Source organism: Desmodus rotundus, chromosome 1, assembly GCF_022682495.2.
Source record: "Desmodus rotundus isolate HL8 chromosome 1, HLdesRot8A.1, whole genome shotgun sequence".
In the NCBI taxonomy this organism is placed as follows: Eukaryota; Metazoa; Chordata; class Mammalia; order Chiroptera; family Phyllostomidae; genus Desmodus; species Desmodus rotundus.
Window position 1 is genome coordinate 47,263,967 of NC_071387.1, and position 24,214 is coordinate 47,288,180.

The 24,214-nt window shown below is 38.2% G+C and overlaps 1 protein-coding gene across 15 annotated transcripts in view; it reads left to right on the top strand.

Moving 5' to 3' along the window:
- The window catches only part of TRPM3 (transient receptor potential cation channel subfamily M member 3), a 495,102-nt gene that overhangs the window by 247,208 nt on the left and 223,680 nt on the right, over window positions 1-24,214 (top strand). For all 15 annotated transcript variants that reach the window (XM_053923808.2, XM_053923764.2, XM_053923757.2 and 12 more), the window contains exons 4-6: window positions 6,534-6,747; window positions 9,943-10,067; window positions 23,383-23,554. In XM_053923808.2, the coding sequence (XP_053779783.1) occupies window positions 6,534-6,747; window positions 9,943-10,067; window positions 23,383-23,554 (511 nt within the window). The remainder of the gene's footprint in view (window positions 1-6,533; window positions 6,748-9,942; window positions 10,068-23,382; window positions 23,555-24,214) is intronic.

Sequence of the window (24,214 nt, forward strand, 5' to 3'; positions counted from 1 at the left end):
GGCTCACACTGGCCCAGTGATGTACACGGGGCTGCTGTCTGATGCCCAAGTGCAATGCTGAACTTAATTGGGAAATCTAGAAATGGAAGCACATGTCACCATATCCGAGTGATGCCCAGGTGACAAAATTTAATATATACACATCAGGAGGATTTCTTATTTGTAAGGTGATCCCTTAGCAATTATACAGTTCACAAGTGGACAGTTAAAAGTGATTATCTTGACATCCAAAATAGCTCCTAATTTCAAATCACATCGACCATTTAGCAGGAATTGATTAATTGTTCCGGGCACAGTCATTTATGACTTTGAAACTGCTGATTCGGCACAGGAGTAGCAGTTACATTGCAAGCACCTTGAGAGCTTACTAAATAACCTGGTTTTGTGAGTAAAAGACTATAATTTAAAATTTTAAACCTTCAGACATTATAAAATATTATTTTATCCTTTAGTTTTAATTTTTCTCTTCTCATGTTAAATTAAAAAACTTTTAACTTCCTTGACTGAGCTCTTTTTTAAGTGAGGTTTTATTGAGCCAAAAATGCTAGCCAAAAGACTGGTCTTGGGCATGGAGTCTAAATCACCAGCAACGTGCTAGGTAGAAAAGACAGCACATGCATTGTTCCAGAGTTTTGCAAGCATTTTAATGCATCAAGTAGGGGTAAGGGAAAAGAAGGAGGTGGTCTGAGAGAATTTACATGAGCTACAGGCAAAGGTGTGGGAGCCGGTGAAGCCGGAGAGCAGAGTCCCCATAAAGAAACGTCCACTCCTTGGATTATGGGCTCTGGGCAGCAGACTGGGAAGATTACGTGTAAACGAGTGAAGACTCCTGGAGTTAGATCGTGCCGGGCTAAAATCAACTGAAGAAATAGCCACCTGAATGAATCCAAATTCCATGAGAAGTCTTTGTTAGCTGGTCAGCAGCCACTAACAGACTAACAATTTAACAGTTCAGTCTCTTTACCTCACTCTCCAGCCTGCTCTTTAATTTAGAACATCTCAGAATTCTTTTCCTTACCACCCAAAATCATTTCACTGAGTTGCTAAACAATAACATAATAAAAAGTAACAAACTGGTTCATTTAAATACTTCCTTTTTTCCCCCTTATCTTACCTCTTATTCTCAAAGGGAAGGGACAAATAATGGTTAACTCACAAGTAATAGCTAACATCAAGGGACCAGAGACACCCAGTATTTGTGTTAATAATCGGGGAGGAGGGGCTGTAGTTAACCGTGTGTTCCTTTGTGTAAGAATTAGTCCTGGTCAAAGGGGATTAGGTAGTTAGAGAGACCCTGAGTGGCTTGTCAGTGGCTGCACTTCCCTAGTTATCATGGCCTGAGTAATTCTTCCAGGATTTCCTCTATTTTTCCCTTTGATTTTCATGTAAAATGTTGACTGTTCTTTCTTTCCTTTGGCCCAATGACAAACACAAAACACACCACTTAGAATCTTTAGTCCAGGAAAGAGTTGTGATCCTTGCCACTCATGGCCCCTGTGGGAGGCGGGGTGCACAGGCAGGGGAGAACAATGGGGGAAAATTGAGACAACTGTAATAGAACAGCAATTAAAAAAAAAATGCCAAACCTTAAGCCCCATCCCAGGCCTATTGAATCAGAACCTGCATTTTTGAGGTGCTCCTGGTGAGTCATGCATGTTAGTTTGAGAAGCACAGCTCAACCCAGAGCTTGCAGTGTAGCATTAACTTGCATAATGGATTAGTGAGTGGCTAGTTACTAGATAACTAGCCCTGGTCCCCAGCACTCACCTCCCCTGTGTTCAGTGTCCTCATCTGTACAGCAGGAGAATTGCACTAGATGATTTCTAGTTCCCATGATTGATAAGATATTTCTAAGCTTCCTTTTGTTTCTAAGATTGTAACTATTTCATAGCCAGTACTGAAATAAACATGGTCCACTCAAACACGGTCCCTTCCCTCTAAGATCTTGCAACACGGAGAGATAAAACTAGAGCAAGGACTCTGGAGTCAGACAGACCTTTGTTGTGACTCCTGATATCACCACTTGTTGAACTTGAGGACCGATGGATGCTTTCTGCCCCTCATCAGTAAAATGTGGATGGTACCACCTTCTCATGACTGGAAAGCATCCATGAAATGCTGCATAGGAAGCACACATGTATGTGCCTGCAACACAGTAAACATACCTGGATTGGGGGTTTTAGTTGGGGAATTTTTTTCTCAGCAGAATGAAGAAATTGAAAACCGAGAGAAATATGTGAAGAGGGTCTATGGACAATATGACCTTACACAGGCCAGACATGAGAGCCCCCATGTCTTCATCTGTAAGACAGAGAGCTGGGTTAAGGTGCTCAAGGTCACTCCTGCCTTCCCTCACTGAGAACTTAATATCTGAGTAACGAGCATTCTGTGATCATGAACAAGCGTTTTTTAGTTTACTAACTAGTAAAAGGTTTAGGCTAGTTCAACAGGAATCTCACCATATTCATTAGATTTGCTGGCCATTTTCCAGTGAACTGTTCACACGATCAAAAAACTGGTTCCTTACTGGTAAGCTGCATAGGTAACTTTAGAAGTCCCCAAAGTGAATTATTTGCCAAATGAGGCTCATTCCTAAAAATGCATTTGGACAAGTACTACTAATTGGTATGAATAATTGAATTTCATAATATGCTATTTAACTAGTTTCAGTTTAATAAAATTATTACAAATCTCTGTAGTGAGTTAGTATGCATTTTAATATCTTTTCACACTATGTAAGTTAATAATGTATACATACCTCTTTCCTGGTACTAACAGTGCCTCTGAATCTCTCACTATTTACCTGAATACATGAAATGTATAGATAGGGACAGTTATCCCCAGGGACAGGGATAGTGAGGCATCCTGATGTTCCAAAAGCCACAAACCCTAACTACTTACCTTGTTCTTCAAAACATGCCGTTCTCACGTATGCCTTCTCCAATCATTGGAACTATGTCTCTACGGTCCTTCAGAATTGTGAGGAGCATTATGCAAGGGACACAGAATTTTAGAAGTATCTTTATACTTTAGATGGTTTTCTATATTTTAAAAAGTACAGTTTATATCTCACCTTAGAAGAACATGGGTTCTTATTTGTGTTTTTCTTAGAAGGAAAAGAGTGATATGTTAAAGTCTGTGAATAAGAGAACAGTACCTTGAAAAGCAATCTCTTACTACCTCTCACAGTAAGCATTCTTGGTTTGTATGGTTTGGAAGATGTGTTGAGTCCCAATTCTACTTTACTTCACTAAAAATCCCTTTCTGGAATTAGCCAAAATGGCATAAATTCAATCCAGCAGAGCCACCGAATTCTAACTGCTCAAGTAATACAGATTCAGTGTACAGGTACAGAAGACATTTTATTCTTTCATATTATAATATTCTAGATATTTTTCTTATTGTCACTCGATGAGATATACAGATAACAATAAATAGCTAATAAGCTTGGTTTTTTAGAAACACTTGCTTTTGCTTCCGTACGGCAATGTCCTGTCTCCCGCCCCAGGGCTGCTTGCCTGGCGCAGAAGAGCACATTGCTGTTGAAGCTTTCTGCTGACGGTTATCTGAAAGTTCCTTCCTCTCTGCATTAGAGTTTGTGCACAAATATGCCATTTTCATATTGCAGACTTCAATGAGACTTTATTGATGTATTGTACTTAGCTAAAATTGCTGACCTTTACTCTTTCCACTCTGGAATTGATTTTTTTCTACATAGATCAAATCAATATAGAACCAGCTTATTGGATTCTAACACTTCTTTAGGTTTTTGTATATGCGTATAGGAAATTTTAGCTTTTTGGTATTTCTTGATAATGCAGTTTACTAAACACCTTTCGTATTTTGAGTATTTTTCTTCACATGTCAACTAAGTATATTTAAAATATACTTTAACAAAAGAATTGACATAATTTTTGAGATTTTTCCAGCAATGGGGTCTCCCAGATCCAAATATATGACAATAAATTACCATCTCATGGATAATGTTTTCGATCCTTCCAAAAATGTGTTTGGATGATTACACGCAGGTCTATTTTTGTGGCTATGATACAGTAACATTAATACTTAACAAATTCTAAAGTTAATAACTTTCTCTTCTCTCCCATACAACATACAGACTTTAGAATGCTTTACCTCTGATTACCATGACCCAACTTATATGTTATATTAACTTGTGCTTTAGTTCTGACCCTTTCCACTATAAATTAGACAACCAATGCTTTTTTACATGTACTCTATATTTGCTAATATCTGTACCATTCTTTCTTGTAACCCAGATCACCCATTTTGGACCATGTAACTTCTACCTGCCGTACATATTTTTAAATTCCCTTCCATGAAGTCTGCTAGAAGTAAATTCTCAATTTTGGTAGTCTGAAATAGCTATAATTTGCCCACATTTTGGAAAGATATTTTTGCCAACTATGGAATTCTGCACTGGCAATTTCTCTCGGCACATGGAAGACACTGGCTTCTGGCATCCACGGATGCTGTCGAGGAATAGGTCTTCAGTCTGATCAATGTCCTTTGTCGGTGATCTGTCTTTGTTTCTTGCTGGTTCTCCTTACCCCTCCCTTTGGTGTTCTCTCTCAGATAGGTATCTATGGGTAGGGTTTCTTTTTATTTATTTTGCTTGGGATTCATTGAACTTCCTGGATCTGAGAATTGGTGTCTTTCAACAATTCTGAGAAATTCTCAGCCAGCGTCAGTGCAAGTATTGCCTATTCACCATTATGTCTTTTATGTCTACCTAGAATTCTGATTATTTCCTCCAAGTTCCTCAGTTTTTCTTCTGTTTTCAATTCTGTTGTTTCTCTAAGTGGCAGCTGGTTTATTTCTCTGGATCTGTCATTAGCACGTCTGATCTGTAGTTTAATTTATCCATTTTTTCATTTACCTTATTACATTTTGATTTTAGAGAAGTTCCATTTTTGATTATTTTTCAAATGTATGTAGTCATTCCTTATAATATCTTGTTCTTTACTCACATATGCAATCTTCTCATTTGTGTTTTTTAGTGTATAGCTATTTTGTATTCTGTCTGATCGCTTCAGTATCTTCGAGAATCTTATTCTAGTGTCTGTTGTTTCCTTTTGATCTCATTCATGCTGCTTTACTTCCTTGTGTAATTTATTATTTTAATTTTTGCCCTGAAATTATTACTTTCCCCTGGGAATTGTCTGAGACCTGGACTGATGGCACATTCCTCCGCAGAGATTTGCATTCGCTTGTGCCGGCTCCCTGGAGCCCTCACCCCCCCCAGAGCCATCACACCTTCCTCTGTGTGGTGTTTCTGAAACCACGCTTGCAGAGTGAATGTGAACAAACTCCTGTGTGAGAATCCATTTTGGTTTATAAATAATCAGAGGGCAATTTTTTTCTTATTCCTTCAGAACGAAGGTAAGCAGGCAAACTCCCCTGCTCTCCCCTTCTGGACATCAGACTTCTATTTTCTTTGTTACTCTTGAGGGTGGAGGCGTTTGAAGTGCCCCAGATTTCTGTGGGTGCCCCATTAGTCTCACCCATACTGCCTAAAGGCGTTAAAGCAGATGCTCAGAGCTTTCCAGGGTTTAGGGGAAACTGTCAGGGCTAAAGCCTGCTGTAGTGCTTCCTTGTCTCCTGAGGTTCCAGCTTCCGTTTTGTTTAGGAATCTGAATGTGCCCTCTTTTCAGGCCAGCTCAGCACTGAATTACAAAAGGCTTTCAAATATGTTTTCCCCGTATTTCAGTTGTTTCCAGATAGAGACAGAAGGCTTCAAACAATTAAACTGAGACCTAAATGGAGTATCTATGTACTCCATTTAATGATACAGATAACCCTAAACATGAATCTATCATTATATATTTTATGGCTTTTCATTTATATACACTTATCATAACTTTATTTCTGCTTTCATCTGGTGGTGATGGTATCTTCCTATATCTTCCATATGCTTTAATTTTTTTCAGCTCTACTGTAAGAGGAATTGGCATACGTTTTGTCACTTGTCTTCTTTGAAAGATAAAGAAAATATTTGGTATGCAGTTATTTAAATACATGTAATCAGCTCCTACCTTATTTTAAAATTTTCATTACATTACATCGAACTGTAGAACTTTTCAAGACCTCTCGGAGTAATAGGGTAACAGACAAATTACATCCAGGTGTTACTGGTATAAAGGGATTACTTATATTGAACAACTGGAAACATTTGAACTGTTGCACAAATGTTAATGTTGGTAAAAGATAAATATGATTTCCTCTTAGCAAATAATATATTCCAGGAAAAATTGTGCTTGTGCTGCATTTTAGAAAATCAAACAATTTGAAATTCGGTAGTAATTCACAATTTTGAGAAAACCTTTTAAAATGCTGATTTCCTTTGTCTGATGTAGACTCACTTGGTAAAGGAGATGATTTACCCCTTTTTAAAAATCTGAGTTCATATGAGACATTTTCTTCGAGTAAGTCCATGCATCAGTGCGATCACTGAAGACAAGCAGCACTAGCCAGCCCTGTCCTGTCTCCCTAAACAAAGGCTCTTCTTCTTCCAGTATGTGCGAGTATCTTTCGATACAAAACCTGATCTCCTCTTACACCTGATGACCAAGGAGTGGCAGCTGGAGCTTCCCAAGCTTCTCATCTCTGTCCATGGAGGCCTGCAGAACTTTGAACTCCAGCCAAAACTCAAGCAAGTCTTTGGGAAAGGTCTTATCAAAGCAGCCATGACGACCGGAGCGTGGATATTCACTGGAGGGGTTAACACAGGTAATTGGAAGTGGGAAAGAGAAGGCAACATAAGGCCATGAGAACATTCTGACTAAGACAATTTTCTCTGAAGGTTAATATTTCCCCACTTTCGTCTACTCATGTGGGCATCTCTCCTCTCACTGATTTCCTCTCCCTCCTTTACCTATATAATAACTGTGCTGCTATTTCTCAACCAAGAAGAATTAGTTACACATGAGGAACAGGTTGCCATATTTAATACTTAACTATACAGAATGTTTAAATGTGATGAATGAAATTTCATAGGATATTTTCAATACCTCAAGTTGCCAAATAAGCATCCAATAATTTTTTTAATTTTTTATATTTTTCAAATACAATTGACATTCATTATATTAGTTTCAGGTGATCAGGTAGTGATCAGACATTTATATAACTTATGAAGTTACCCCCCCAATAAGTCTAGTACCTCCCAACACCACACACAGTGATTACAATATCATTGACTTTATTCCCTATGCTGTACCCAATAATTCTTTAAGGATAGCATTTGCTCTAAATTACATGCTCTGCCTCTGGCCTTTAAGTGACTTTAAGTTTGATGCAAATAGCTTTAATTTTTGTAATACCCTTCCCATCTGCGACATAAATTGTGATAGCAGAGCCCAGAGTACTAGTTGTTTATTATTTCAAATCGTTTACTAAATAACCTCTGCATCAGTAGAAGACACACTCCACTCTGAATTCCAAACAGTTTTTCATACCTGCCAAATAAGTTTTGGTTGAGCAATCTTTTTTAAAAATTAAACTTACGGGGTGACGTAGGTTACTAGGATCACACAGGTTCCAGGTGTACATTTTTATAATGCAAGGTCTGATTATTGCCCTGTGTGCCCACCATCTAAAGCCAGAGTGACACAGGCAGGCTGTCACACCAATTCTTACAAACTCACTTACACTCGAGTGCTTATCTGCAGAATTAATGAACAACAGAGAATGGAATGGATGACTGTAAATGGTCTTGACATATTTCAAGTAATGCTGCAATGGGGTAATTCCCACTTGTTACAAAGTTCAGTGTCTGAACATGTAGACACATGGATTTAGTGGAACATTCTAATGTAACCCTGGGCATTAAATAGAAGATTATCTCGGTGTTGTTAATTCTTTAGTTTGTAGTTGGGATGATGTGTGAGCGAGACCTGCACTCAGAATTCTCCTCCATACCCTGAACTTGGGAACATTCAGCGCGGAAGTCCATGGGCACATTTCAGCAGTGAGCTCTGCAGATCGCCCGAGCTCATCGTTGTTCCGTGAAATCCTGACTCAGTCTGCAGACTGACGTGATTTAGAATGATCTGCTCAGTCAGCTCGTCACTGTTTATTTTGTAGTAATCAAACATCTACAGGGCAATGTTCTTTCAGTGACTGTTTGGGCTGTAGGCTCCAACTTTCACTCACAGCTTAGCAGGCACCATTCGCCTGTGATTAATCAGTCTTTTGCTTTCCTGACACAACCTGCACCTCATATAGAGACCAACTCAAGATTTCTAAAGGTTCAAAAGAAATTCTTACCAACCTTCTGCTTCTGCGTACCTGGAACATTACTGTTTTTCTTCTCTTACGAAATACATCTAATAGCCAAAGAAGAATTTACAGCATAAATACTGTAAATCAAAGAGTTCCTCTCTGCTTTGTTCCAGGCTTACTATTCAATGCAATCCCCGATGTGAGGTTCTAATGGTGCACACTCAGGTTAGGTAAGAGATGATGGTGGAATTGTGGCAGATGGAGGGCATACCATGAACTTAAACTTCTTGTCCAGGTCTAGCCCTGAAAGGGGTTTTGCATACAATTGGGGAAAATTTTTAACATTAATATTCACAGCTTTATTCCTTATATTTTTTAAACCAGTACTCTCACATAGGAGATCCATAGATAAGCTAGTAAATGAAATTGATATTCTTCTCAACACTCCCAGAATTGTTCGATGTGGATTAGTGGCTATTTACACGATTTTGTTATTTGATTTTTTTTAAAGGAAGATCTTTCTGTTTCATCTTTCAAGTATTTCTAATTGAGTTGTTTGCACGTGCACGTCTTGTCCCGTGGTTACAGTGCCTGCTGTGTTGCGTGCCTAGTTAGTCCAGTGCACGGTTTCTGAGCCCCTACTCTGTGTTAGCCTCTGAAACACACAAACACGTGTGAGACTCTGGCCTTCCAAACTTCCCCTCAAGGATTTTCACATTTAAAGGAGACGTCCTCATGTATGCTTATGATTGATGACAGATTATGTTGGGTGACCTAGTAAGCCCTTCAAGATATGCAAATCACAGTCCTACTCAAACTTAGAAGAAATGAAATCCGGCTCAGCTTTCATATAGGAAATGGAACTAGATGTGAATTTTTCCTTGAGGAATGGGTGGAATTTTTGTAAGTAGAAACATCTTTTCTTAGAGAATATATTTCATATCTTCTATAAAAATGATCATTAGAGAGAGAAGTTAAAAGGTTAGAAATTGCACCTATTTAAATAATTTGTAAAATGATAAGCCATTGGTTCCCTTCCATCTTATACACTGAATTTCTCAGTGTTAATTACGGTGAGAAAGGCCACAGGGATGGGGAAGTCCTTCCTGAGAGAAGAGGAAAACAGTTGCAATGGTAAAGATAAGAAGGCGTATTTGTAGATTTCTAACATAAAGTCTGCACAGAATATGTCAGCATTTGCCTTACAAGTAGGGTCTGCACATCATGTAGCCCTAAATGAAAAGATGAAATCAAGGTTGACAAAATCTGAGCTGTCCCTGCACTATTTGAATGACCTAACTTGTACATAAATTGTGGTGTAGATTTAATATAATGTTATATATGGTGCTTTTTTACAGGACACAGTCATGGAATTGGTTTTTAGTCATACTTAACGCATCATTATGCATATAATACAAGAAAAAGATTTCCTAAATTTAAAGAATTGTATTTATGTTTTTATAGATGTTAGAGGCCCTTTTTTTCATATAAAATAGGATAAGAAATGCCAGCCCAGCCAATGTATCTGTTGTTAGTGGCACAAGTTTATGTTCAAATAAACAAATGCAGTTTGTGTAGAAATGTGCCATAATTTCATATCCAATACATTTAATCTTGGGAGAAACAGTTACCACAATTTCTTTGAGAACAATGAAAAGCAACTGCTTTAAAAAACAAGAGTAATACTTCTCTTTTTTCTCTTAGGTGTAATTCGTCATGTTGGAGATGCCTTGAAGGACCACGCATCAAAGTCTCGAGGGAAGATATGTACCATAGGCATCGCGCCCTGGGGGATTGTGGAAAACCAGGAGGACTTGATCGGAAGAGATGTAAGTCCTGGGAGCGTCCCCTGTACGTGACTTCTCATAGAGGTGATGTCAAAAGAGTTAAACAAAATTAGAATTAAGAATATGCATAGTACAGTACTCTTTTAGTCCCTGTCTCCCAAAATGAAGCCTCTATTAGGAAACATTTATTGGGAGACTACTCATTTTCCAAAATCTATCTATGAAAACTCCAGTGTCAATTACTATGACCAAGAAAGGTCCTAAATAAAACTTACCAACTCTCTTCTTGGTCTGAACCAACTGTGGTCTTTCCTCACACATCAAATGTTGCAAGTAAGTGCTTTCGGCAAGGTTACATTAAGATTAATTAACAGCGTGGACTCATTGACTGATACATTAAAGAGGACTCTCCTCGCCCCAGGTCTCCAGCTTCTTTACGTTTTAGTGCCCTTCACCTAGGCGAGGAGCTACAAAGGAAGGCTCTTTCCACTTGTGGCTTCTTTGGTTGGCCTTCCTCTCACTGAATGTGCAGGCGAGGAGCAGGCATAGTTGGGTTATTTCCCATTCTGGAACTATTTAGAAGACTTGACCGGATTCAACAGGGTGCCAAGATCTTTCTCCTATTCTGATACCCAGAGCTACACAACAACCAATGAATCAACAATTTTTCAGAGAGAACGTGGTCTTATATTTAATGAGTCATCATCTTATTTCTGTTCTTGCAGGGGTCTCTCTCTCCTCCACCCCTCTCTCTCTCTCCCTCTCTCTCTGAAAACACAAACAGGTCATTCTCAGCCTCCTTCCTACTAATCACCAGACCTTTCCCCCTTATAATGTTGCTCAAAATTCCATTGATAGAAATTGTGGTTACACTATGTACACACATTGCCATACTTTATTCACTTCTTTTTCCTTCAGTAACTTTTGCAATTATTTATTTGCCATTTATCTGAGCTGTCCCTTAGTACATCAGATGAGTAGCCCTTCCTTCCCAATCCAGGCCTTCCATAGAGTATAACAAATGTGCTAAGTAGCTTTTTACAAGTACTATGAGGTCTGTCAGAAAAATCAAGAGAAAAAATGTAAAGCAGTTGAGAATTAATTGGTCTTAAACTGATTATTCTATTGTATTGCAATATAGCAAACCCATCTTATTTCAATGCAACACAATACATGCATTTTTTTCAGATTTAATATAAAATACTTTGAATTAAAAATTCAATACCCTGAAATATGAGCAGTAAACAAATACTCTTTAAATCCTTCTGGGCTTTTATTTTAAGTGATAAGAAGTATCCATATCAATGCTACGAAGTTACATTTGACATATTAATTTGTCCAGAATATGTAGGGTAAGGAATGAGGTGGTTTTATCAGTATAATAAACTCATAACTAAAATTCACTGGCTGTTTTATATCACACATGAATTAAGTATCTCAAGCAGCAATTCCCAAAGTGTTATGTAGTCAGAACTTATTGAAAAAGTAATGTTTCTAATTTTTTCAGAGTGTCTGGGCCTAGTCTTTGATGGACTATACTTGGGTTAATACTTGCCCTAGATTCCAAGTTGGTTTTTAAGTGTATGTTCATTGTGACCTAGAATAAATATATTTCTTAAAGAATTAGAATGTGCTAAAATGCCCTAATACCAAAAATGGAATTTATTGTTCTATTTTATTAACAAATTAATTACTTATTTAATGTTGTCATGATTCAGAAGTCATTTTTAAATATTTATAGCACAAGATCTCTGTTGTAAACCTAAGTTATTATTATTCAGTTTGTGGGGGTGGATAGTTTGGAACTCTGTCATTCAGATGACCTTGAATGAGCAGAAAGTGACTGTTTCTTTATTTAAGAGAAAGTACCCAAATACTTATCTCCGTTGCCTAAATAAACATTTGCGGAGTATTCTGGCCTTTTATATCATTCTGTTTGTTCTTATAAATCCTATATGATTGCAGAAACACAATACTTATGTTACATTTACTTGTTTTTCTGAGTTGGAAGAATCACCCTGCTTCATTTTCCCCCAATGCCAGCATTTTTTCTCTAATTTTACCTCCTCTTAAGCTTGTTTTATTCTCTTCTTTCTCCCCATATTTCTTCTTGCTTGTGTGCCAATAAGAACTCAGGCATGCCTGTGCCGACAGGATTTAGTTATGTCGCCTGACTTTCCAGTGAGAAATGGTCTCAATTGCAGCCCAGAGGGCAGAAAGAGCCCCTTGCATCCGCAGTAAGATGTGCACATTCATTGCCCCACTCACAGGAGTCCAGCAAAGGCAAGCCGTAGCTCACCAGGGTCCAAGTGAACCTGCAGGGAGACCGCAGAGAAGAGGAAATGAAATTGGCAGGCTGTAGAGAACACTGGAGAAACAGTTGTATTTTAGTTTTTTCAGTAAATCTTTCACTGAGCTCTACTGAATTTCATGCTAGTATGTTTTTTTTCACAAAAAGTGGTAACAAATATGCATAGAACTTCTCAGGCTCTTGTGTAATAATTGAGTTTGTTCTTCAAGTTGTAAATTATTGAGGCAAAATTATTAGGTATATTTTGTGACATAGTCTGAGGAAATTTTTCATATGTTTTTGCCATTGTGATGTAATCATTAAAAAAGAACAGAATGCTAGATTGTCATTAAAAGTAGTATTTGAGTAAAATATTGGTGATCACTGGTTAAAATCCCCCTAAAAACACAAGTGTTTTCCGGTAAGCTTCCGAAGTGGTTATAACAATTTTCATAGCTAGTTTAATTTAGTGCCTCTGTCCTTTTTCTTCTACTTTATATAATCAAAGTCACATGCAATAGACATAAAAAATAATAAACCTCAGGTAGCATGGAAAGAAACTAATATATTGTGAAACTAATATATTGATGGCACTTCAGAATTCTATCAAAATGCAATCATTTGAAAAAATAGAATAGTTGCATTTGGGGGGCTAGTCTATGTCTGTATTCCAGAGTAACATTGAAGTGGCACAAAAAAATTCTCAAGGTAAATCTAGGAAATTTACTTGAAATAAATAAAAATATAAAGATAAAAGAAAGGCTCCATTTCTTGTGCCTGATATTTACATCAGTGAATTTATTGTCCAACTGATAGAGAATATAGATTATTTTATTTCTATGGAGATGGCTCTCAAATGAGCACTTTCAGACGCTGAACATTCAAGTACTACTAGCGTTATTTTATTGCCAAAAGTAGTCAACACAGCAATTGCTAGTTGCTCTTCAACTGAGAATATGAATATCCCTTTGGAATGTTACTGTAAAGGCAAACTAGTTCTAAACATAGAGAAGAAAGATTAATTTTCCCTGAGTCCGCTTCTAGGTATACTGAAGCATTTACTTCCCTTCAAGTCTTGCCTCTTAACTAAACATTATTAGACTTTAAAAATACAAGGCATATATTTTTGGATTTTCAGAGCTCAAATTAGAGGCTCAAATGTAGTAGGTGCTCAATAAATATTGATGAAGCTGGATTGAGCATGATGAAATTCAGGCTACAAGGAAAATAAATATTATAGAAAAAAATACTACGGTAAATCTTAGTTAACTAGTTCACAACTTCACCACGACTTCATCTGTTACCATATCCTCAAGCTCGAACATATTGTAGTGGCTATAGTGAGGGCGTTTTTTAACCTAACATATGAATATAAAACTATTTTCTTATTTAGCAACACAAGGTGGGAGGGGGATGGTTAAAGTTCAGTATGCTGAGTATGGGGGCAAGTACAGAATGAGAACTGGCCTTTCTCTAAACGCTCTGAGAAATGCATGATCCACCCAGCTGAGTGACAGAACTAGCCTTGACTCTTTAAATTTACATATCTTCTAGCCTGTTTACTCAAACCCTTCTTTTCTCAATTAATAGATCAAAACAACAAATTTTGTTAGGAATAATGCTATGAATACTGAGATAGTAATACTTCTTCGTCCTGACATTAGGTGTGAAAATGTATATTGTTCAGCTAAGATGCTAAGACATCTTCTCTGACTGTCTTCACCTATAACATCATATCCTGATTGTAATTCTCCCAGTCTTCTCCCCCAGCTTAATTAACAACTCCACCAAAATAGGAACTGAATTATTTTCGTTGTCTCATTTTCCCCGGTGATGTTATGCTTTTCATGAACATGAAGCTCTGACTTGTGGTTTAAACTCTGTAAGGTTGGATGGCTCCATGTCTACATGGACTCTAAAAACACCTGCTTTTCCTACCTTCATAAAATTTCCATGAGAATAATCATAATAATAGTAATTATAGTTTTTGAGCTCTTATTTCAGGATGGTCTCTGTGATGGCACATATTATTAGCCTTATGAGGTATGTGTTACCCCTTTTTGTAGTAAGGCAACCAAATAAGGATTAGAACCAAGGTCCACTGCCTCGAAAGCCCATACTCTTAGGTAGTAGTGTGCCAAGTAAGTTATAAGTAAGTATTTAATGATATTATGTTCTTATTGTTAGCCGAAATAATTAGCTAATATCTTATGCCTGCAGGGTGCACTAAAAATAGACTCAGTGAGAGTGGCCAGAGTCCTCTACTTTGTCCCTAGAGAATCTTAGCTGCATAGATGATTATGCAAATGTCACCAATGTAAAGTCAAGAAAGAACTTCCAATGCATTTTAATTTTCATGTGACTCATTTTAGACCTATATCCCATTAGAAAACAATCTTCCCAGAATTTTTTCAAGTAATCGAATAATTTCTGAAGCCTTTATAATTTGTTTTCTCCTCAAATATAGATTAACAACACATGTCAAATTAAAAATCCAGATATGATCACAAGAAAAAGTACTTTTCATTTTAACTTGAGGATGCAAATTGTGTTTGGGGAGATTTCCAACACATTATCTTATGTGGTTATCAAATTAGCTTGACATTCAAGGACATCTTATAGTTTTCTAAATTATAGATTTATTCTCACAATTTTATAATATTTAAGGGTTCTTCTGTTTAATTGGAAACTATCCTTTTTTATATTTCAAACCAAGAAAAATCAAGTTTAATAACATGGTTGATTGATAATTCTGGTGTAGTTATCAACTCAATACATGTATCATTTCTAAGACAAGCCAAGTAAGCTCAGTAAGGACCTTACATAGAGTTTATTAGATTTCCATGACTACATTAAATAAGATGTAAATATGAGATGTGAGAGGAAAAGTTCAGAGGCAAGGAGACCCACTCAAGTCTGTTACAGTTACACAGGATCCAATGCTAACTGAACCTGGCCCACACTCAGGTTCTAGGCCACATCTACTGACATAGGGAATGCAGAATCAGTAAAGACAGTGTTGAGTTTGGATATGGACATGTTAATTTCAAAGTTCTTTTGAGACGCCCATGTGAAAATATCCAGCAGGCCAGTGAGTCTATGTGGCAGAAGCTCAGGAGCAATATCTGGCTACACACTTCAATTCCGAAGGCATCTGCCTATGGATGGCAATTATCTGAGCCATTCTGGTAGGTGGGATGACCAAGGGACAGTGTGTAGAGGGGGGAGAAGGAAGGCCTACACCTGGATCCTGTGCTCCTCCAACATTTTGTGGCTGAGCTAAGGAAAAGCAGCCTGCAAAGGACACCAAAAGAAGGGCTTAAATGTAGGAGCAAAACCAAAGAGTGTTGTGGAGTCCAAGGGACTTGTGTGTATTCAGAATGGAGTGAAGGGCAATGCCAAATAGAACTGAGAGGCTATAGAAGGAAAGTACTTGGGAGTGTTCATCCAATTTATCAGCGTGAACATCATTGGCACCACTGCATCAGAAGAATGGCCAAGGGGCAAGCTCCCATTATAATCGGCTGGGGAAGGGGAAGTAGGGAAGGCAAGTAGAAACCACTCTTCTATAGGTATGACTGTGAAGAGAAGAGATATGTATGACTAGCCAAAGGGAGCCATAAATTGAGGCAGTTTTTTTCATCAAGATAGGTTAGACTGGAGTTTGTTTATGTTTACAGTAGAAAGGGAGCTAGAGAGATAGAGGAAATAATTGATAAAAATGAGCCCTAGAAAGGCCCTGAGGTAAAGGAGACGGGCTAAAGGGGAGGTTAACCATCTGGACCCTTGTAACTAAGAGAGAAGAGAAGAAGAAATGGTTGGTGGCAGGACATTGAAGTTTTAGTCTGGAGGTTTATCATTTATCACTGGAATAATCATAATAACAACAATATCAACACTTTTGTAGAGCTCAATAAATATCAGCACCCATCTAAGCACTTTTACATAGATAGTCATTTAATTCCCTTCGTGGCAGTAAAAAGTTGTTAGTTTTACTATCTATCATCCTCCCCATCTTAGTGATGGTAAAACTAACCACAGAGGTTAAATAACTTGCCCGATATTACTAATGCACTAATTACTAATATGATGAATAATGCATGTAGCTGGGATTTCAACCTTGGCCATCTAGCTCCTAAGACCATATTCATACTTATTGTGCAACACTATTTCTCCATAATAATAACAACTATCTGTTTAATCGAGTTCATATGTTCCTTGTTCTGTGAGTTTTGTATCCTTACAACACCCCAATGCAGTGGTTATAATCATTATAAATCTCCATTTACATAGGAGACACTGCGACACAGACAGCAGGTAACCTAAATAGGGTCACCTGACTGGCGAGTGCGCAGGTGCAGGAGTCAGATCATCTGCTAAATGAGGAAGGCTGGGGTTTGGGTCAGTCACGTGAAGAGAGTGGAGGATGATAGCCATGGCCCCAGTGGAAAGCAGGAGCCAGAACTGTTCAGAGTCCCAGGGAAGAATGCCGGGCAGCACAGAGAACACAGTGGGAACGAGAAGCCATGAAACTGTGATGCATCAGCCAATCCAGAAGAGAAGAGAAAGGATAAATTGTGAAGCCTCAGAGAAGATGATGATAATAATAATAATAATAATAATAATAATAATAATACACTACTGTATCAGTTATCTATCACTGTGTAACAAATTGCCCCAAAACTTCATGGCTTAAAAACAACATTTATTGTCTCACAGTTTCTGTGGGCCAGAAATTTATGAGTGGCTTATCTCGGTGGTTCTGGCTTAGGGTCCCTCTTAAGGTCATAGTCAATATGTCAGTTGGGCTGCATCATCTGAGGATTGAATGGGGACACAGGGCCCTCCTTTAAGATGACCCACTCACATTGCTGTTGGTCAGGAGTTCCAAAAGGCTGCTTTATTAAGGTGGCAGCCGGCTTCCCCCAGAATGAGTCATCCAAGAGACCACGAAGAGGAATCCTTTCATGACCTGGATTTAGAAATCTCATACTATCATTCCCGTTTTATTCTATTTTTGAGAAGTGAGTCACTGAATCCAACCCAAACGAAGGAAAATGGTTCAAAGGATTTGAACATATTTTAAATTTTCTCACTGATAAATGGTGATTTCTAAAGCACATAACCCCTTTCCAACTCAAGGGTCTGCTCCCACTGCCAGGAGGCCCTGGGTGGGAATGGTTCATGGTTCCCCTCAGGACAGGACAATGGGAGGTGAGCCTATTCAAGAGGAAAGCCTGAAATGAGGATGGTGCAACTCTGCAGCCTACAAGTGGAGGGACACACTTTCAAAGAGCTGCAGAAAGGTGTAATTGTCTTCCCATGTATTTTAGTGGGAGTCACGCAGCTAAAGTATGTGGGCCCTCTTTGGAGATGGATCCCTGGGTTTGCTGCTTTCTTGTTTGGATTGCTGAGCTGAGAGGCACCATCTGAGTTTCAATATGACCCGGCTTTATATCCAGACTTACAGCTGAGCTGTCTGAATAGCACATAACAAGCCAGTGCCCCCACTAGCACAGGCCTCTCTGTGATTATAAAACCACACAGTGCCTTTCTTTTTCTTTCTTTCTTTTTCATTTTATTCTCTCAGTCCCCATGTCCCTTTGTCTCCAACAAAGAGGTCGCTTCCCACTTCTCAGCAGTATCCCCTCTTCTCTCCCAGAAAGGCAAGCCTGACCCTAAGAGAACCTCCCCACCCCTTTGTCTCTCTCCGCGGCACAAACCTCATCTACTACCTGCTGGTGCCTTTCCTGACCTCTGTATACTATACAGTTCCAGAAGACTCATCTGGAAATAATCTGACCAGCTGTCAGAAGGATTTTAATGCTCAGCTAAGCCACTGGCAAAAATGTCCAGCAGCAAAATCATATCTTTTATAAATTTAAAATAGGCTGGGTCCTCTGTCTTCCCTCTAATGTCTCCTGGTCTGTAAGGGAATTCAAGACTCTATAGGGTTTTAAGGAAAAGCTGCTTGTGGGGCAAATTTGGCCAAGACACTTCACTTCCCTGAACCTCTATGGTTTCACCTATAAAAGAAGCATGAGATGGATTAATCCACGTGAAAGAGTCTATCTCAGTGCCGGGAATAAAGTGGTCGATGACTGCTAGTTTTCTTCTTGCCCAAATTAAAATCATGGTGCTATTGGGCGGTAAAGAATGACTCTGTGGATGCACACCCCTACCTGCTACTTGCCTGGGACATGCTGACACATGCCTCACCAGGCAGCAAGGTCTGATTCTGCAGAAGGCCTGTGACTGATGGATCAAAAACCTGATTCAGCTCAATTCAGTTCTGTTCAGGAAGGTTGTCACAGATGACCAAACGGCCCTTGCATTGTAGAAAGTGCCACAAAATGGAAGAGACCCCAGGTCAAGAGAGAAATACTATTTTTTTTTTTTGTAGACAGCACACATAGAGTTTCATTGTTCTGCATTAACTTGGAAAAGAATAAATGTACTGTTTAACACAGGCAGTCCAGACTCAATTTTACAGGTAGAAAGCTTTTAGAAATTATAGTCTTCTACTTTATAGATGAGGAAGCTATCATCCAAACAGTTTCTTTCACTAGATATATTTTGAATATTTGTTGTGAGATATTACCTAGAGGAGATTATATATCTCCTCAAGCCAGGACAATAGTACTTATCACATTCATTTTTTCAAACCATTCTTAATGAGTAAACGAATGAATGAATTCTTGTTAAAGAACACAAATTAGTAACTGGAGGACCTAGAATTAGAACTCCTAACTTCCCACTATGTTGTCCTGGGTAAGATCAGGACATTTATGAAAATAACTAGTGAAACTCAGGCAGATGTCTTCGATCAGCCCCCAGACGACTGGTGTAGCCCCTGCAGGGAAAATGAATGCAGCACTCGCACCAGCACATAAAGGATGTTCGGTTTTCCCAGTGTCTCTGGATCGGTCCCTTCCTGGCACTGATAGCGACCTTACAAATGCCTTATGTCAAGGGCCTGTACCTCTATTAACCCCTAAACAGCTCTGCCCTCATTGCCTCTTTGTTTCAGAGTCAAAAGGTATGCAAAGGCCTTGGAACCAGAATTTTACCAGATAGCCAGTAGGAACTAGTGTGCAATAGATTGAATGAATGAGAGCATCTCCTCTTGAAGGACAAGAAAGAGAAACAAAATGTCATTTCTTAGAGGTGTTCTGGCCCATGATACCCAAAGAGTACTAAGTGTCTAAATTCCATTTCTAACTAAATTTCCCTTCTGGATCTAGATACTACTGTATTTGCCAATCATGAAAAACCATTTGATATGTAGGCCTTTCTGACGCCATTCAGCCTTTCTCAATCCGATTCCTCATCTGAAATTTAAAACACAAAAAATTACCTGATTGACTCTTCTCAGGTCTCTCAAGGGTGGTACATAACCTGGAGCATCCTTCAGTCTTAGGAGAGTCGGTAATCCGTTACCTACAGCGGGGGCTTCAGGTCATTAGGGCTTGACTCTCTCAGGAAACATGGGTGCGGGACACAGTGATCTAACACACTACAAGTCATGGACACCTCACAATTGTTCTCGCCATGCCTGCACATGTGTGTACGTGTGTGTGCACACACATGCACACTTTCTAATCCCTCTTTTCATGAGCTCTTAAGAATGAATGTACATTACCTCCAAAATTTTGTCAAAGGGAAAATCCATTCATATTTATATGATACAAAGGTATTATTCTTCTCTATTTGAAAAACATAACAGGAAGATCAATCTTTTGCAGATATGCAAATTGAAACTCAGACAAAAATAGACTGCTGATATGTTTGTAATGAAGAATATCAAGTGTTTTTATAGGTAATTTCTCTGAAATACTTGAGAAGTGATCTCCTATGTTGTAAATCATCAACAAATAGTTCCAGAGCCTCACCCTTTTCAATGGCCTGGGAAGACACAGCAAAGAAAAAACATTTTGCATATTTTTCCAAAAATTGCTCATTTTTTTGCTTTTACTTACACTGATTTAAATCCCTTGTGTAAAACAAAAGTCAGTGATTTGTCTCCTATCATTTCTTTTCGGTCACCAGTTTGCAGTTATAAAATCACTTTATAGTTGGTAAAATAAAACAGAACTTAAGAAGGAAATTATATGCCCTGGCTGGGTTGAGCACCAGCCTATGAACCAAAGGTTCATAGGTTTGATTCCCAGTCAGGTCACGTGCCTAGGTTGCAGGCCAGGTCCCCGGTGAGGGGCGTGTGAGAGACAATCACACATTGATATTTCTTTCCCTCTCTCTCTCCTTCCCTTCCCTTCTGTCTAAAAATAAATTTTAAAAAAAGTTTTTTAAAAAAAGAAGGAAATCACGTTTACAGATTGCATGCTAGGAGTTAGACATGGTTTTAGGTGCTTCACACATACAATCTCATCTAAGGTACGTGGTTTTATTCTTTTCCTTCCAGAGATTAAAAATATGAGACTCAGATTCAAGCAGCCAATGGCAGAACTGGGTTTCAAACAGATTTCTATGGCTTATACAACCAGACTTGTTTCAGGATTCAGTACATCTTCCCTCAGCGATGATGAGAAAGTAAATAAGGACATTTTCATTATTTTAGACTCATACCCCCAATTCAGCAGACAAAATTTCTGCCAAAGTGTAATCACCTTTCATTTCTCCTTCATATAAAGTCAAAGGAAATGGGAGCCATCAAGATGAAGAAACTAAAATGCATGAGTGATACTGTAAACTTGACCTTCTTGCATGACTGATTCAAATGTACAGTATTCCCAAAGAACTGATGTTTCACAAGGAAAGGAGGTCAACACTCAGAAGACAGAAGCACCAATGCCCTTAGAATCCTCTGGTGGCGGAGAAGATTTATAGAACATAGTCTGATGATTTAATTATGTTCTCTTATTCTTAGACTGTGGTGACAACATGAGCTTGGCCCAGAATTGTTTCCATGCCTTTCTTCATTTGAAAATGTCATATTATCTGATGGCCTTAATAACTAAGTTCCCAGAAACTAGAAACATGTCCTATGTCTCAGCTAGAACAAATGTCTGAGTTCACTGTCACACAGAGTTGAGCCTCTAAAAACTCTACTCCCCCCACCACCACCGCTGCTCACAGATTTGTCTGGGTCTTCCTCCTTGGTGTGCAGCCTGCTGTTAGGAAAGGGAGAACGGTAACTAAAGTATTTTTTCTTTTCTCCAAAAAGACAATGCAGAGGCACTTTAAGAATAAGAGAAAGTCTCTCTGCTAAGCCACTTTCAACAAAGCATTAATATTTATTGACTTTCATTCTGATGTAAAATGAATGTTTTATGATAAAAAATGAGTGACAGCAAAATGGGAATTTCAACCACAAGCAGCCTACTCTTCCAGTGATAAAGAGATCAGGATGGAGTTAGCCAACCATTGTCTCTGTATTTTGGGAGACTCTATTCAGTAGCGCAAAGAAGTAATAAGATACTGCTCCATGGAAACAATCATCAAAAAGTTCTGTGTTCCCTTTATCAACAAGAGCGAATGAAAATGAAGCTATGAATTAATGTTATATTAATGCTACATTAACAAACAGGACATATATTAAAAGGAATGAAGGACATTTCAAAAGCTCAGAATTAAACTTAATAAACTTAGATTAAATCGACCTCTAAACAATTAAGAAAAGAGAAGGTTTTGGGTTTGTTTGGTTTTTTTACAATTTTGAACAAAGCATGTCTGTCTCAAGTTGTCCTATTCATTCATTCACTATTTATTGAGTAGATTGTGATTGTCAGGCACAGATAGTAGAAATGCAGAGTTTCAAAATCAGCAACAGAGTCTAAAAAAAAAATGACTTTTCATGAGATCTCACTGTTGAAGACTGTCCTTCCTAAATACTTTGTGATGCCTTTAACAAACTATTCAATTTGCTACACCTTTCCATGGTGAGTTATTACATACTGAAAATGAAAAATAGCATCTCACCTTTGTGGGTAATGTATACACTGCACAACAGCACAGAAATAAAAGCCCAACAGCATTTATTTCTGTCCTGTCAATTTTGATGATTCAGTAGAGGGATAACTGTAAAGATGCTGTTAGACAATGAGCCTATTGAATGTTCTTTTTCATAGTCTTGAGAGAATTTTCTACATAAGTATTTCAGGAGTAAAATGAAACATTATTTCATTGTGTATAAGCTACGTGGAAAGGGGAATAAGCATAGATTTGGGAATCAGGCAGTCCTGGGTGTGAATTCTGGTTCCATGCATAGTAAACTCTTGGAAAATGTACTTTACCTGTTTCTTCGTCTACAAAATAAACATAATAGCATCTTCCTTGTAAGATTGTTGCAAGGAATGTACATAATGAATATAAAGCAACTAGCTCCCAAAAGGTTTTGCTTTCTTCTTATATCAATAATCTGAAAGACCACACTAAGAATTGTTGTTCTAGGTAGTGTAATTCAACATGAAATTAAAATAACAACAACAAAAAAGACAATGATGATCATTTTGAGCCTGATTCATATTCTTCTCATGAGGTAGTTATTTTAAATTCAAGATTTCCACTTACATAAGGTGCCTAACAAGAACCATGTGAATTTGAAATAACAGAATTTCAGATTATTGAATGAACTTAACAGAAAAATTCACCCTCTGGGTCCTCAGTCCCCACCATTCTCCAGAATCACAATTGCTCTGCTATGCATACTAGAGTATGGGCATGATAAAGAAGAAAAAGAAAGAGAGAAAATAACTAAATTTTTCAATTATTTTTAATTCATCAGCAAATAACAGATTAACTTCAAAATGAAACAGTCGTTCACATGCCAATTTTTGAGTACAATGAAAGTACAAACTCTGGTTTCTGTATGTGTTTGGTAAATAAATAAACATATAACCCTTTAAGCATGATCTTGCTTTGAATAGAACATTTACCATAAATCTTCCTTCTGCCCAAAGCAGTATTAGGGAGAGGAAGTACACTGTACTCTCACTGTACCAAAGAATTGATTTTCCTTCATTCCCTCTTTTTGCTCTGTTCAGTTCTCCTTTTACCATTTTTCCTTCTTTTCTCTGACTTCTTTCTCTTTCCTTCGAAATCCTGCAGGTTGTCCGGCCCTACCAGACCATGTCCAACCCCATGAGCAAGCTCACGGTCCTCAACAGCATGCATTCCCACTTCATTCTGGCTGACAATGGGACCACCGGGAAATATGGAGCAGAGGTGAAACTTCGGAGACAACTGGAAAAGCATATTTCACTCCAAAAGATAAACACAAGTAAGTAGCTGCTTTTCCATCTGTCATGCCTCCTAGGAAGTCTGTTGAAAATGAATAACTTTAAGTGCACTATGCAGAAATACTTTGAAAACTCGAGCAGGTTTGCAATGTGGGTCATTATGTCCATGGGCCAGTGGTTAGAATTAGAGGAAGTTTTCTGTAGGAGGACCACTGGAGGCGGAAGAAGTGGTCACACACCTCATTCGTGGACTCCACCTCATTTATCATGCATGAAAAATTCCACCCCATCTGGGGTTTGTAAATGCAACTAAGTTTTTCTCTCTAAACTTTTCCTTCATCCTTTACACAATACTCTTAAGGAGGAAAAGCACCCTAGGGAAATTGTTTCTATTTATTAAGCTATTTGGAGTAACTGGGGGAAAAAAGAAAAAAATATTCGTCTTCATCTTAGCACAGATATGGCTGGGCAAAGGCATTTCAAGGGAACTGACATTCTCTGAACTAAAGCATCATGTGTAACCATCCTGATGACAGGTCAGTTCTGTTCCAGTTTTCTGTACGTGCTCATCCATTTTCTCCTGATACACAGGTATTTAGGTATATGTAGACCACGTAAAACATATCCAATGGTTACACTAAAATTCTCTCGTACGTGTCTATGTGTTCTATGCTTTCTTTATGGTGTACACATTTGTGTTA